The sequence below is a fragment of the Schistocerca nitens genome, chromosome 4 (assembly GCF_023898315.1).
Source record: "Schistocerca nitens isolate TAMUIC-IGC-003100 chromosome 4, iqSchNite1.1, whole genome shotgun sequence".
Lineage (NCBI taxonomy): Eukaryota > Metazoa > Arthropoda > Insecta > Orthoptera > Acrididae > Schistocerca > Schistocerca nitens.
Genome location: NC_064617.1, coordinates 864,172,774 through 864,187,929, shown reverse-complemented (window position 1 = coordinate 864,187,929; position 15,156 = coordinate 864,172,774). Strand labels below are relative to the sequence as shown.

Below are 15,156 nucleotides of genomic sequence, written 5' to 3'. Positions count from 1 at the left end.
TTCAACCATCATCAGTTATTTTACTCCCTAAATAGCAAAACTCCTTTACTACTTTAAGTGTCTCATTTCTTAATCTAATCCCCTCAGCATCACCTGATTTAATTTGACTACATTCCATTATCCTCGTTTTGCTTTTGTTGATGTTCATCTTATATCCTCCTTTCAAGACACTGTCCATTCCATTCCACTGCTCTTCAAAGTCCTTTGCTGCCTCTGACAGAATTACAATGTCATTGGCGAACCTCAAAGTTTTTACTTCTTCTCCATGAATTTTAATACCTACTCCGAATTTTTCTTTTGTTTCCTTTACTGCTTGCTCAATATATAGATTGAATAACATCGGGGAGAGGCTACAACCCTGTCTCATTCCTTTCCCAACCACTGCTTCCCTTTCATGCCCCTCGACTCTTATAACTGCCATCTGGTTTCTGTACAAATTGTAAATAGCCTTTCGCTCCTTGTATTTTACCCCTGCCACCTTCAGAATTTGAAAGAGAGTATTCCAATCAACATTGTCAAAAGCTTTCTCTAAGTCTACAAATGCTAGAAACGTAGGTTTGCCTTTTCTTAATCTTTCTTCTAAGATAAGTCGTAAGGTTAGTATTGGCCTCACGTGTTCCAACATTTCTACGGAATCCAAACTGATCTTCCCTGAGGTCTGCTTCTACCAGTTTTTCCATTCGTCTGTAAAGAATTTGCGTTAGTATTTTGCAGCTGTGACTTATTAAACTGATAGTTCGATAATTTTCACATCTGTCAACACCTGCTTTCTTTGGGATTGGAATTATTATATTCTTCTTGAAGTCTGTGGGTATTTCGCCTGTCTCATACATCTTGCTCACCAGATGGTAGAGTTTTGTCATGACTGGCTCTTCCAAGGCCATCAGTAGTTCTAATGGAATGTTGTCTACTCCCGGGGCCTTGTTTCGACTCAGGTCTTTCAGTGCTCTGTCAAACTCTTCACGCAGTATCTTATCTCCCATTTCATCTTCATCTTCATCCTTTTCCATTTCCATAATATTGTCCTCAAGTACATTGCCCTTGTATAAACCCTCTATATACTCCTTCCACCTTTCTGCCTTCCCTTCTTTGCTTAGAACTGGGTTGCCATCTGAGCTCTTGATATTCATACAAGTGGTTCTCTTCTCTCCAAAGGTCTCTTTAATTTTCCTGTAGGCAGTATCTATCTTACCCCTAGTGAGACAAGCCTCTACATCCTTACATTTGTCCTCTAGCCATCCCTGCTTAGCCATTTTGCACTTCCTGTCGATCTAATTTTTGAGACATTTGTATTCCTTTTTGCCTGCTTCATTTACTGCATTTTTATATTTTCTCCTTTCATCAATTAAATTTAATATTTCTTCTGTTACCCAAGGATTTCTATTAGCCCTCATCTTTTTACCTACTTGATCCTCTGCTGCCTTCACTACTTCATCCCTCAGAGCTACCCATTCTTCTTCTACTGTATTTGTTTCCCCCATTCCTGTCAATTGTTCCCTTATGTTCTCCCTGAAACTCTGTACAACCTCTGGTTCTTTCAGTTTATCCAGGTCCCATCTCCTTAAATTCCCACCGTTTTGCAGTTTCTTCAGTTTCAATCTGCAGTTCATAACCAATAGATTGTGGTCAGAATCCACATCTGCCCCTGGAAATGTCTTACAATTTAAAACCTGGTTCCTAAATCTCTGTCTTTCCATTATATAATCTATCTGATACCTTTTAGTATCTCGAGGATTCTTCCAGGTATACAACCTTCTTTTATGATTCTTGAACCAAGTGTTAGCTATGATTAAGTTGTGCTCTGTGCAAAATTCTACCAGGTGGCTTCCTCTTTCATTTCTTCCCCCAATCCATATTCACCTACTAAGTTTCCTTCTCTCCCTTTTCCTACTGACGAATTCCAGTCACCCATGACTATTAAATTTTCGTCTCCCTTCACTACCTGAATAATTTCTTTTATCTCGTCATACATTTCATCAATTTCTTCATCATCTGCAGAGCTAGTTGGCATATAAACTTGTACTACTGTAGTAGGCATGGGCTTTGTGTCTATCTTGGCCACAATAATGCATTCACTATGCTGTTTGTAGTAGCTAACCCGCACTCCTATTTTTTTATTCATTATTAAACCTACTCCTGCATTACCCCTATTTGATTTTGTATTTATAACCCTGTAATCACCTGACCAAAAGTCTTGTTCCTCCTGCCACCGAACTTCACTAATTCCCACTATATCTAACTTTGACCTATCCATTTCCCTTTTTAAGTTTTCTAACCTACCTGCCCGATTAAGGGATCTGACATTCCACGCTCCGATCCGTAGAATGCCAGTTTTCTTTCTCCTGATAACGGCGGCCATCTTGAGTAGTCCCCGCCCGGAGATCTGAATGGGGGACTATTTTACCTCCGGAATATTTTACCCAAGAGGACGCCATCATCATTTACGGCTGTAGTTTCCCCTTGCTTTCAGCCGTTCGCAGTACCAGCACAGCAAGGCCGTTTTGGTTAATGTTACAAGGCCAGATCAGTCAATCATCCAGACCGTTGCCCCTGCAACTACTGAAAAGGCTGCTGCCCCTCTTCAGGAACCACATGTTTGTCTGGCCTCTCAACAGATACCCCTCCGTTGTGGTTGCACATACGGTACGGCCATCTGTATCGCTGAGGCACGCAAGCCTCCCCACCAACGGCGAGGTCCATGGTTCATGGGGGAAGTTATATTGATTGATAGGTCATTAATGTTGAATAGAAACGAAATTGGTCCTAGGATAGAACCTTGAAGGACACCTTGTGTTACTCTCTTGCATTTGGGAAAGTAATTTGCTGCATTTTTTAGAGACAATCACTCTTTGTTTCCTATTGCACAGCTATAAAAATAAGCCACTGTAAAGTACTACCCCTAATTCCATACTTGTCAAGTTTGTGGATAAGAAGTGCATAATTTACTGAGTCAAAACTTTTCTGAGATCACAAACGATCCCTGCAATGATCCGTGCAACTTTATTGTTACTGTCTAATGATGTGCTTATCTTATCAACAAACTTGTTTATTGCATCTGTAGCACTTTTTCTGTGTTGGAAGCCAAATTGGGTTTTCAAAATAATCTCATATTTTTCAATAATATTTTGAATCTGGATGTCAGTGGCTTTTTCAAATACTTTTACCAGTGCTGGGAGAAGAGATATGATGATAATTTCCCATGTCCTCTCTTGACCCATTTTTGAACAACAGTTTTACTTCTGCATACTTAAGCAGCGCTGGCAAACATCCATGTTCAAAAGACTGGTTTATCATTAAAGATAGTGGGTGCCCTTTATTATTAAAGATAGTGTGCGCCCTATTATTTTATGCAAAAATCTGAGAACTTTTGTGGGTATCCCATCCCAACATTTTTTCAGTGTTAATGTAATGTTATCTACTTCCATTTCTGACCCCACTTCAAATTTTGTGAAGCATTCCAACATTTGATCAAGTCTGAGGAGACCTGCTTTGCTGTCAATCTGCATCACTGACATCTGATTTTGCTGCGTTAATGAATAATTAATTGAAGCATTGTGAAACCTGAGCTGGATTCACAATAACCTTATTTTCAAGTTTGATTTTACAAATTTCATTACCTTATGCAGATTTCACAACTATGCACATTGCCTTTGGTTTATTCTCATGTCTTAGAATTAAACTAGCATTTTCCATTTGCTTTGCTCCCTTGACAACTTTCTTAGAGGTTATTTTGCATTGTCTAACATATTCAACAGAGTCAGTACTTTCATTATATCTTAGTTCATTATGTAGCTGCCTTTTCTTAGCAGTGGAGATTTTTATACCTTATTTGAGTAAATTAATTTATTGTGGAAAAAAGAGTATGCAGTAGTTGTCTGTGAAGCTCTCCCTGGATGGGGAGTTCAGGTCTATGGTGAAGCACCAGGAGTTTTAAAAGAAAATGTGATTTTCTCGTTAAATTTGCCTCAAAAACATTGCACACAATAGATTTATAACTTTCATTATTAATGCTAATACAGCAATATTAACAATTGCAATATTATGAAAAGGATAGATAGCTACTCACCACAGAGAGAGGCAGTAAGTTGCAGAAGGGCACCAGGAAAAGACTGCTAAGCATTTAAGGTTTCAGATGAAAAAGTCCTCATTCAGAAGCAGAAAACAAACAAACAAACACACACACACACACACACACACACACACACACACAAAAAGCACAACTGACACACACATGGCCACTGTCTGCAGCTGCTGTGGTCCAACAGCTGACCACAGTGGCTGGGGACAGTGGTCACATGTGGGTCAGTTGTGCTTTTGTGAATGTGTGTGTTTTCTTTTTCTGATAAAAAAGCATTTTTGTTTGAAATCTTAAATGCTTAGCAGTCTTTTCACTCAGCCTGTGTGCACTTGTACACATTTCCTTTGTGGTGAGTAGCAATCCTCCTTTTTCTAATACTAATGTTATTCCATCCTGGTCTTTCCATTGTTTAATAGTAATAATTAAATTGCAAATGATCAAGTTTTTGGTAATCAGCTACTTCTGATCAATGTATTGAGATAAAAAATAAGTAAGATTTTTGTGTGATGTTTCATTTTCATGCAAATGCAGAGATTGGGGGCACTGGATTGGGGGCACCATTTCTCCATTTCCTGCTGACCCCAAAATATGCACAGCTCATTTTCTTGTGCAAAGGGATGCAGGACATGGGCTGATATTAGAAGTAAACTGAAAATGGAGGAAGGTGACCAAATCCAGTGACTAGATTGAAAAAAATCTGTGGGCGCACATTTGTTTGTATGTAACGTGAACATGGAATGCCTCAGGCTACTAAGGGAAGTCTTAAAGTCCTCCCCTGACACACTGCAAAGCAGACTAAAGACTATGTGTAGTGATAAATTAACAGAATTTTGGTCATAAGTAATTGAGTATGTATATTATAAATGCACTAACTGAAATGTTGCCATAGAAACATGAAAACTTTGTTGTAATTAATAACAATAACAATAATAATATACCTTCCTCTTCTCCTTCCTTGGCTTCTTCTTCACCTTCTTCCGAAATTGGTTCTTCTCCCCTCAGTTTAGCCTCCTCAGCTGCCAGGAATGCCTCTTCATCTTCCTCTTCTTCCTCCCTTTCTCCTTCCTCCTCCTCCTCACCCTCTTCTTCTTCCTCAAATGTTTCTTCCTTTGGTGGGAAGAAGTATTCACAATCCCGGATGCCCTCTTCAGGTGACAGGCTGAAGTAGGATGGTCCAAGCGCTGCCATGTTAAGCAGTGGTACCTTGTTAGTCGTGTCTAACTGTATTACCAGTTTCTCATTACTGGGAACAAAAGAAAAGAAGCACATTAACTCCTGTACATGGGATAAGAAATTGACATCAGAAAGGAAGATAAAAATCTCCAGATATTAAAAAAGTAAAGGACTACCTTAATAACCATAATTTATCAGAATATTTGGACTCTAGGATGCAAGATGTAGGATGTTTGCATTAAACCAATCTTAATTTTGCAGCATACAGAAAGTTTGGAAGTGATCTGTGTAAAGTTACATAAATGCTTTGTTTGAAGTCTCAGACAAAAAACAGCAGTTGAGTAGTAAAGGAGGGGCGGCAGTCACTTTCTTCACTGTAGCTGTTTTTCTTCTAATATACATACATATATGCAGGGTGACTGTTTGATGCATATTCGAGGCTAATCCCAAAAGTAAGGTCTCCTATTATTTTATAAGCATGTAGACCTGTTTATTTCTACAATGGTTAACATTAGTTTACAGCTTGAAGATTTAGCTATTTTTCGACATAATCACCATTTCTGTCGGTGCATTTTTGTAGACGCTGTGGCAGTTTTTGTATGTCCATGTCATACAAGCTCACTGCCATGCTGTTCAGAAAGTTATGAACCTCTTCTTTCACTTTGTTGTTAGAGCTGAATTGCTATTACCACAATTAATGCTGACAGGTACTGTGAGACTCTGAAAAAACTCAAACGGGCAATTCAGAATGGGAGAAGAGGAATGTTGAGCAAGGGCATACACATTCTCCATGAGAATGCTCACCCACACATCACTCAGCAAACCGTTGCTCTGCTGCAACAGTTTCTGTGGAACATAATCACCCATCCACCCTATAGTCCTTACTTGGCACCCAGTGACTATCACCTGTTCCCTAGGTTAGAAGAACATTTGGACAGAAAGCAATTCAGCTCCAATGACAAGGTAATAGAAGAGGTTCATAACTTTCTGAACAGCATGACGGCAAGCTGGTATGACATGGGCATACAAAAACTGCCACAGTATCTACAAAAGTGCATCAACAGAAATGGTGATTATGTTGAAAAATAGCTAAATGTTCAAGTTGTAAGCTGATGTAAACCATTGGAGAAATAAACAGGTCTATGTACTTATAAAGAAATAGTAGACCTTACTTTTGGGATTACCCTCATAGAAACATTGCCTGCAGAATGTGCAGATAATTTGCAGACAAAAATACCTCTTACAGTTCTTTTTGTCTTTACTGCGACAGTTACTGTCAAAATATACAGTTTAGGTGTTCCCCAGGAAAGCGTCCTGGGACCTCTGCTGTTCCTGATCTAAATAAATGACCTGGGTGACAATCTGAGCAGTTCTCTTAGGTTGTTCACAGATGATGCTGTAATTTACCATCTAGTAAGGTCATCTGAAGACCAGTATCAGTTGCAAAGCGATTTAGAAAAGATTGCTGTATGGTGTGGCAGATGGCAGTTGACGCTAAATAATGAAAAGTGTGAGGTGATCCACATGAGTTCCAAAAGAAATCCGTTGGAATTCGATTACTCGATAAATAGTACAATTCTCAAGGCTGTCAATTCAACTAAGTACCTGGGTGTTAAAATTACGAACAACTTCAGTTGGAAAGACCACATAGATAATATTGTGGGGAAGGCGAGCCAAAGGTTACGTTTCATTGGCAGGACACTTAGAAGATGCAACAAGTTCACTAAAGAGACAGCTTACACTACCCTCGTTCGTCCTCTGTTAGAATATTGCTGTGCGGTGTGGGATCCTTACCAGGTGGCACTGACGGAGGACATCGAAAGGGTGCAAAAAAGGGCAGCTCATTTTGTATTATCACGTAATAGGGGAGAGAGTGTGGCAGATATGATATGCGAGTTGGGATGGAAGTCATTAAAGCAAAGACGTTTTTCGACGTGGCGAGATCTATTCACGAAATTTCAGTCACCAACTTTCTCTTCCGAATGCAAAAATATTTTGTTGAGCCCAACCTACATAGGTAGGAATGATCATCAAAATAAAATAATAGAAATCAGCGCTCGAACAGAAAGGTTTAGGTGTTCATTTTGAATGGTAGAGAGACAGTATGATTGTGGTTCGATGAACCCTCTGCCAAGCACTTAAATGTGAATTGCAGAGTAATCATGTAGAGGAACAACCTTCATGAAATGCCTATGGCTGGAACAGATTTAACCTTGAGCATATGTTGGAATAAGCAACACTGCATGATTCTTACCAGTTCTTGTTGAAACCACACAGTGGTTATATACATGGAAAAGTATGCCATACTCACTTTCACTTGGTTCACATCTGAAATTTGTGTGCATTTTATGAACAATGTGCTTAGATGAAGCAGCTGCATGAAATATTTATAGCGACATGAAATATTTATCGTGACGTGAAGTATTTATAGTGAAATTCACATATGAATTAGTCAATTTCATGTTCTGACCTGTTCTTTGAGAGATAGAAAATTTTAATGATAGCTAAGTAAATATTGGTTTGCCTAAAAATGTGTCGCAAGCTTTCAGTTCCTTTCAGTATTATCTGTATGGCACTTTATTTTCCATAAACATTGAAAAGGACTCTGTACAAAGTAATGTAGCAGTAATTCCAATAATTTGTGGCATGGGTGGATTTTGCATTAGTCATAATTTGTTATTTGTACAATTTACGGAAGTGGTCTTCAGCAGTTGCTTCTGATTTTTAATTCAAAAAGGCTTGATGGGATTCATGGCACACAATGTGTAAATGAATGACTGGGTAAATCAAGCCTGTCATTTATACCAACCCTCTCTCTCTCCCTTTCTTACCGAGACAAGCTGTAAGTCTTTCCCTTATTTAATTTGTGAGGCTCATCTTTAAACTTATTAACTTGATGTCTATGTAACCACACCTTCAGTTATTTTCTCACAAAGTTTTTATCTAAAAATTTTATGAGCCTGAGTACAGCCTTTTTCAAATTCTAGTCTCACAGAAATGTGGTGTACTCCCTGAACAGTTCATCACTCTCTCTTGAAGCTCACTGTCATTTGAAAAAGTCTTGACCAGTGTACCCCTGAAACATCCAAAATAAGTGGAAGACATTTGGAAGAGACACATGTCATGTTATGACCAGGATGCAATTAGTACAGTATCTACATCTAAATGATTACTTTGCAATTCACAATCAGGTGCCTCAGAGAGGATTCACTGAACTGCCTTCATGCTATTTCTGTACTGTTCCACCCTCAAATAGTACATAGGAAAAACAAACACTTAAATTTTTCTGCGCAAGCTCTGATTTATCTTATTTTATTATGGTGACAATTTTGTCCTATGTAGATTGGCCGTAACAACGTATTTTAGTGTCCAGAGGAAACCAGAGACAATCTCTTCCAGTCCAAAGTGACACACGCTGTTAGTACTGATATGAGGCAGTACCTGCATTTGGCTGTACCCTGTGCTCTTCATGGCATCCACATCACATCTGGAATGACTCTTCCTGGTATGTCCACAAAGTGCATACTGGATTCCTTCTCCTCCTTAGCAGCCATATCTTTAGGTGGCTTCATTATGCACCTAATGTTGGAGTTCCAAACTACCAGTAAACTCATTCTCTGTGAGTGCCCAGAGCTTGCAGGCTGAAAAGCTTTCCCTGAAACAGGAAAAGTGACTGCATCTGGTTCATAATGCTTATCAGATACATTCAGCATCTGAAACCTGTTCATTAGACAAAATGAGGAGGCCCTCAGAATGGCCTTCCACCCAAACACAGAAGAGGGGTCAACCTCAGTAGTGGCAGTACCCGGGGCAGCATAAGTAGTGGACTGATTGGGGGACATATAGGATGTGCTGGATGTCCCTCAGATCCCCATGTCCACTGGCAACAGCTTCAAGCTGCGTGACTGAAGGCTAGCACTGTCCAGAGCTGTGAGGGAAAGTTCACCAACTCAGCTCGCATCTGAACACATCAATCATAGTTGCTATATGCACTAAAGGTGGCAGAAATATACTCTAGGCAGTTATTAAAATGTGGAACTGTGCCTCATAAATACATAAACATGCACAAAATTCTGGAGTTTAAGCTAAAGAGCACAGAGGAAATTCACAGTAAGTCGCTTCTTACGAGAAGCTCAGTCAACTCACAAATGAAACAGTGTACTTCTTTGCACAGCTGCAGTTAGAAAAGCTTGCACGTGACAGTTACAAAAATGTAAATCATGAACATAAAACACACACAAACACACAGCCAAATGGAACTAGTATAGCTGCTGCTTAGTACATAACAGAGAAAGGTGAAGTCCAGTATAGTGATTATAGTTCAGAGAACTGGCAGCATCACAAAGTGCATACTATGTACCCAAGGAATGATTGAGTTCATTATGAAGTTGTTAGGAAAATATGTTGTGCCCACATATTATGATTTTTGTGGAAACTGAACGACTCCTTTGTAGGAATCAACATAGCTTGTGCAAGCACTGATTGTACGAAGCCCACTTTGCTTTGTTCTTTCACGAGATCTGGAAGGCAGTAGATAGTAGAGGTCAGGTTAATGCTGAGTTTCTTCTCTTCCTACACAGTTCTGCATTACCATACGATAAATAAAATACGTGCATCCCAAATAGTTGAACAGAGGTGAAATTAGATTGAAGATTTTCTAGTAAACAGAACTCAGTATGTTTGTCTTAACTGAGGGGGATATCGTCAGAACTGAAAGTAGTTTAATGGGTTTGCTTCTGTTAATGATATATACAAATGAGTTGATAGAGAAAGTGTTGTAGCCTTGTGAGGCTGTTTGCATATGACGCAGTGGTGGATGGGAAGGTGACATCATTAGAAACTCATTCAGAAATGCAAAGAGGCTTCGATAATCAGTATCAGTATAATCAGTATCTTGTGCAAAAATTGCTAGCAGAATCTACTTGTAGATAAATGTATTTTGGTATGAACATGTGTGAATGAAAAGACTGATGTATTTTACACTGGGAAAGGACAAAGCCAATGACTAATTGAGCCAATGGCTCACAATAGGCACACTGAGCCATGATTGCTATGCAAGTCACCTCATCTCAAGTACCATGGGATTATCACACACTTCACCGGCACATGACAATGGCAGAAACTGTATCTTGGATCAACTTGGACAACAATACTATTTTCTTGATTTTGACTCTGAAATCAGTGTGGTACCTCTGATTTCACCTTCCATTGCCTGCAACCAAACAACCTCGCAGCTTTGTGCAGCAATTGATTCTGTGATCATATGTATGAATCTGGGTATGAATATGGGCCTAGAAATGGTGATCAAATGGGATTTACTGATTGCAAATTTTGACAAACTATTACTTGGTACCAATTTCCTCAACCACTCCTTGCTCCTTCTCAATCTTTTCAATGGTACACTCACCCAGTGTGACATAGGGGGTATGATCGCCTGCATCATAAACCACACCTCCCTGAAAACAAAGCATTTCTCCACTACAGCTTCTACATCTGACAAACAAAAGTGCATCACAACTGATGACCATTACCATCATCTACTTGATTGCATCATTGCCCTCTAAAAACTCAACAAAACCAGTTTCTTTACTTCGAGACCTGACTGGAGTCTCCACACATTCAACGGGGCAAACGAAATAATATGACTCACAATATGAAAAATATCTGAAGAGCTCACCACAGCAAGACACCACCTACAAAATCTTCAACCAACCTCACCCACCAATGACGATTCCAGCACACAGGTGCTTAACTCTTCCAGTACGCTTATGACTAGCTCACAGTAACAGTTGCCGCCTACACAGCCTCCATGTACCCACAACGTTACTAATGTACTCCATGCTCTAGTGCTCCCTAACCTCACATCAACCCATAAATTTTTTTGTGAGTGTTATTCACCAGTAAGCCATCACAAACAGAATGGTACACAGGATCCTCACCACGCTAGGTGTCCCTGTCCAACACAAACCGTGCTGGCTCGCAACAGATAAACTTCACATGGCCAAGGCAGAAGTCAATGAACTTCTGAAAGCAGGAATATTCAGACACCCAGATAGTTTGTTGGCTTCACCCATTACAATAGTGACAAAGAAATATAGCACCTTATGTTTATGCAGTGACTACAGAACTCTTAATCCATGTACTATTACTGACAGTTACCCCATACCTAAAATACAGCACTTAGTTACCATCTCAAGAATGACTCTGTCTTCAGGTTCCTGGACTGTAAACAAGCTTATCACTAAACACTGGTGAACACAGAAGATGTGTAAACAGTAGCAATCATGGCACTGTTTGGCCTGTTTGAGTACCTTTCTATGCCATGTGGCCTCAAAAACTCAGTCCAATCCTGACAGTGGTTTGTGGACTATCCTTCTGCTATGCTCAGCTTGACAAAGTACTAAATTTCCCTCAGGATAATTACACTCATGATGCTCATTATAAACAAGTTCACAATATTCTTTTGGCAAATGGTGTCATTATCAATGAAAAAAAAAAAAAAAAAAAAAAAAAAAAAAAAAAAAAAAAAAAAAAAAAAAAGCCAGCTGCGTCAACCTGAGGTTAAATTACAGGAACCAGTCGCAAAATCATGTTTTATTTATTCACTTTTGCAAATCGATTTCAACTGATTAACAGCCATCATCGGTGCTTTCAACCAATATGTCAATATTACATATGATATATTGGCAACCAATATGCCAATATGACATATTTGTTGAAAGCACTGATGATGGCTGTTAATCAGTTGAAATCGATTTGCAAAGGTGAATAAATAAAACACTATTTTGCAACTGGTTGCTGCATATTTGGTAATTTTATGGTTTACGGTCACTGCATGACTTAGGAACCACATGGAGCCCACCATTCATAACCTGAGGTTAGTTTTCTCTATCACTTACTTAACACTGTGGGCATCCACCCTACACCACTACTAGCAGAACTCACCCATCAACTACCATCACCACAAGAATTGCAGGAACTATGCCATTTCCTAGGGATGATTAATTTCTATAGGCGCCAACTACCACAAGCAGCTACCATTCAGGCACAATTCACAGAAGCTGCAAAAGGAAAAAATATAAATAATGGCAACTGAAAGCTAATGAGGACTACTGACATGCAGATAGCCTTCGATGAGCTACAAGACAATCTCATCTGGGCAACAACCCTGGCACACCCACTTCACAGTTAACAATAACAGCAGACAAGTTCAGTATTCCGACAAGAGGTAGCAGGTATCCAACAACCACTGAAATATTTTTTGCTGAAACTGAATTCCTCCCAAAACAAATGGTCAGCCTATGACTGTGAACTTCTTGTGGCCTACAAAGCAGTCTATCAGTTTACGGACAATGTGGAAGCTTACCACTAACCATCTATATGGATCATTGGCTGCTAGTGGAATCATCTGTAACCCATCAAAAGGCTTGTGCCCCACTCACTGATACCAACTCAACTACATTGCATGATTCACAACTGATGTATGTCACCTGAATGTCATGGACAACATTGTCAATGATTCTCTAACACAGTTCAATGCTGTCTGTGCAAAAATCAGTTATGGTGAATTTGAAGAAGCTCAAAAGGAGGACAAACAGTATAAAGACCTTAAGACTGAACACCACCTGATACCAGGCACTACAAAGCAGATGTGTGATGTCTCACAAAACTGAACTTTCCCTTAGTACCTCAACCATTTCGCAAGATCATTTTTGTCCAGCTACAAATTCAATCGCACCCTGGCATCCAATCACCACAAATTGTTACAGGTCATTTTTTGTGGTTAAACGTCAAAAAAGACTGTAAAGTTTGGATACACATATGCACAGAAAAGCAAAGTGAGATGCCATGCACAACCACCATTGGGCAATATCATGTAACCTTGCTGACTATCAGCCCAGACAGATGATGGAGGCTCACTGGCATTGACCGTGAAATTTTAGCATACACTGTGCTTAAAGTAGAACTGACCCACATGTTATATTGTCTACTGGTTTATGTAAATAAAGTGTATCATGTCATATATCTATTACATCATACCTATACCATATGGATCTACGGAAGTTTTTTGTCACCAAGATACATTGCCAACAAACTCATGTTATTTTGGTGCTGCGTAATGATTGCCCATAAGTGATCCACAGATTTTGAACGTCATTACATGGCTGTTTTACACAAATCACATCCAAAATGGGTTGTTTTGTACATGTGTTTCATAAGCATTTTAGCAATTTGCATTTGATATCTAGGATAACTTGGCTTAAAGCTTTGAAAGAAGTATCAGTTGTTTGTGACGTGTCACAGTTGATTGTCACTAATTTTTTGTTATAGCAAAAAAAGGGATAGAGCTAATTATTTTTTGTTTTCTACTCCTCTTGTTTGTATTGCTGTGCCTCTGTTTTAATACAATATGCTGTGGCAGTGTTGCAAAATGGTTTCCGTAACAAGTCAAAATGGAAGTGGCATGAACAACAACGAAATTTAATTTGCAATACATGTTTGTCCATAATTTTTCTATTGACACTTCGTAACAAATTTTATCTTTATAATAGACAAGCTCACAAAAATATCTTACCATACGGTGTTCATTTGTCACATTTTACATAAAAATGCTCATTACGTTATGGAAAAAGAAGTCGCACAAAAAAGGAAAACTAAAATATTATTTGTACATAGTCATTACTCACATTTGATGTGGCTATCAACCACAACAACATCACTGAAAAGTGAGAGAGACTTTGTGGAACCCCCCCCCACTCACCCCCCACTCCCTCCCTCCCCCCCCCCCCTTGCTCATATGCAGATGTCTCATGAAAATTGCCTTCTGTAAAGTGGTATTACTCTACATACAGATCATTTATTTGATCTTCTACACTGGTCCCAACAATTTGTGACGACCCCATACAAATAAAATCCACATTCATACTGTTATGACAATGCAACCAGCGTGAACCACTGACCGCCAAAATTCGCACGTCATGCCAATGGTTTCTGCTCTGGACAAGACAGTGCTTTCAACTATCTCTTCCACCATCTTTAGACATAAACTGTGTAAGTGAAGTGTTTCAACTCTGATTCGACTTATGATGCTGAGCAATTGACAATGACCAACACTCTACTGTGGAACCTCGTCACCATACCCTACTTGCAGAAATCCTATGCACTGACTGGACTGCAACATTCTGGGTGCACGGATTTGCTTTCATTTGCCATGGACAGCAAACATTTTGCATCATGCACAAACTGCCCTTGCTGCTTCTGGTTGCCCTATTTCTGAAAACAACCATGGAACATATCCAGGTTTGTCCAGACAAACCTCAAAACCCGGCCTGCAATTGTGGTCAATTTATTTCTAGCTAGTGGTGTCATAAATGAACTTTCACTTCATGAATATTCCATGACCTACAGACGCATTATTCACATTGTTGATGGAAAAGCTTGCCACCATGTACCACTGCAACAGTCTCAGTGTCCTTTCTTCGTCACAGTGGCCAAGTCCAGCCAACTTCTCCCGATCACTTTCGATTCTGATGTCATCGTGCCTGGCTGGAGCGATGATCTTTGCATGTCAACAACCCCATCTCCCCGTGACCTGCTCCACACCCATGCCTGCACAGAACATTGCCATTAGTCTCGCACCCAGGCCTGAGCAGAACAACGCCAAGCACACTATGCCCCCACTAACGCAGAATACTGTCAACTGTGCCATGATTGCACAGCTCTCTCTTGCAGCCAAGTCCACTGCACCCAGGCAGAGCCACTTCTGTCAGCACCATATAATGTATGTCCCTACTGTAGCTCAGTGCAGTGACCTGCAGCCAGTCAGAAGAAATGACTTTGCACTGTGCAACCATGTTCCATGTACTGGCACATCTGTGTACGATTGTCACCCAACTTGTGCCCAC

At 39.7% G+C, this 15,156-nt stretch overlaps 1 protein-coding gene across 1 annotated transcript in view; it reads right to left on the bottom strand.

The window, feature by feature from the left end:
- LOC126252622 (uncharacterized) overlaps positions 1-15,156 on the bottom strand; it is a 79,117-nt gene that overhangs the window by 18,961 nt on the left and 45,000 nt on the right. Inside the window, exon 3 of the mRNA XM_049953523.1 lies at positions 5,158-5,321. Coding sequence (XP_049809480.1) covers positions 5,158-5,321 — 164 coding nt within the window. The remainder of the gene's footprint in view (positions 1-5,157; positions 5,322-15,156) is intronic.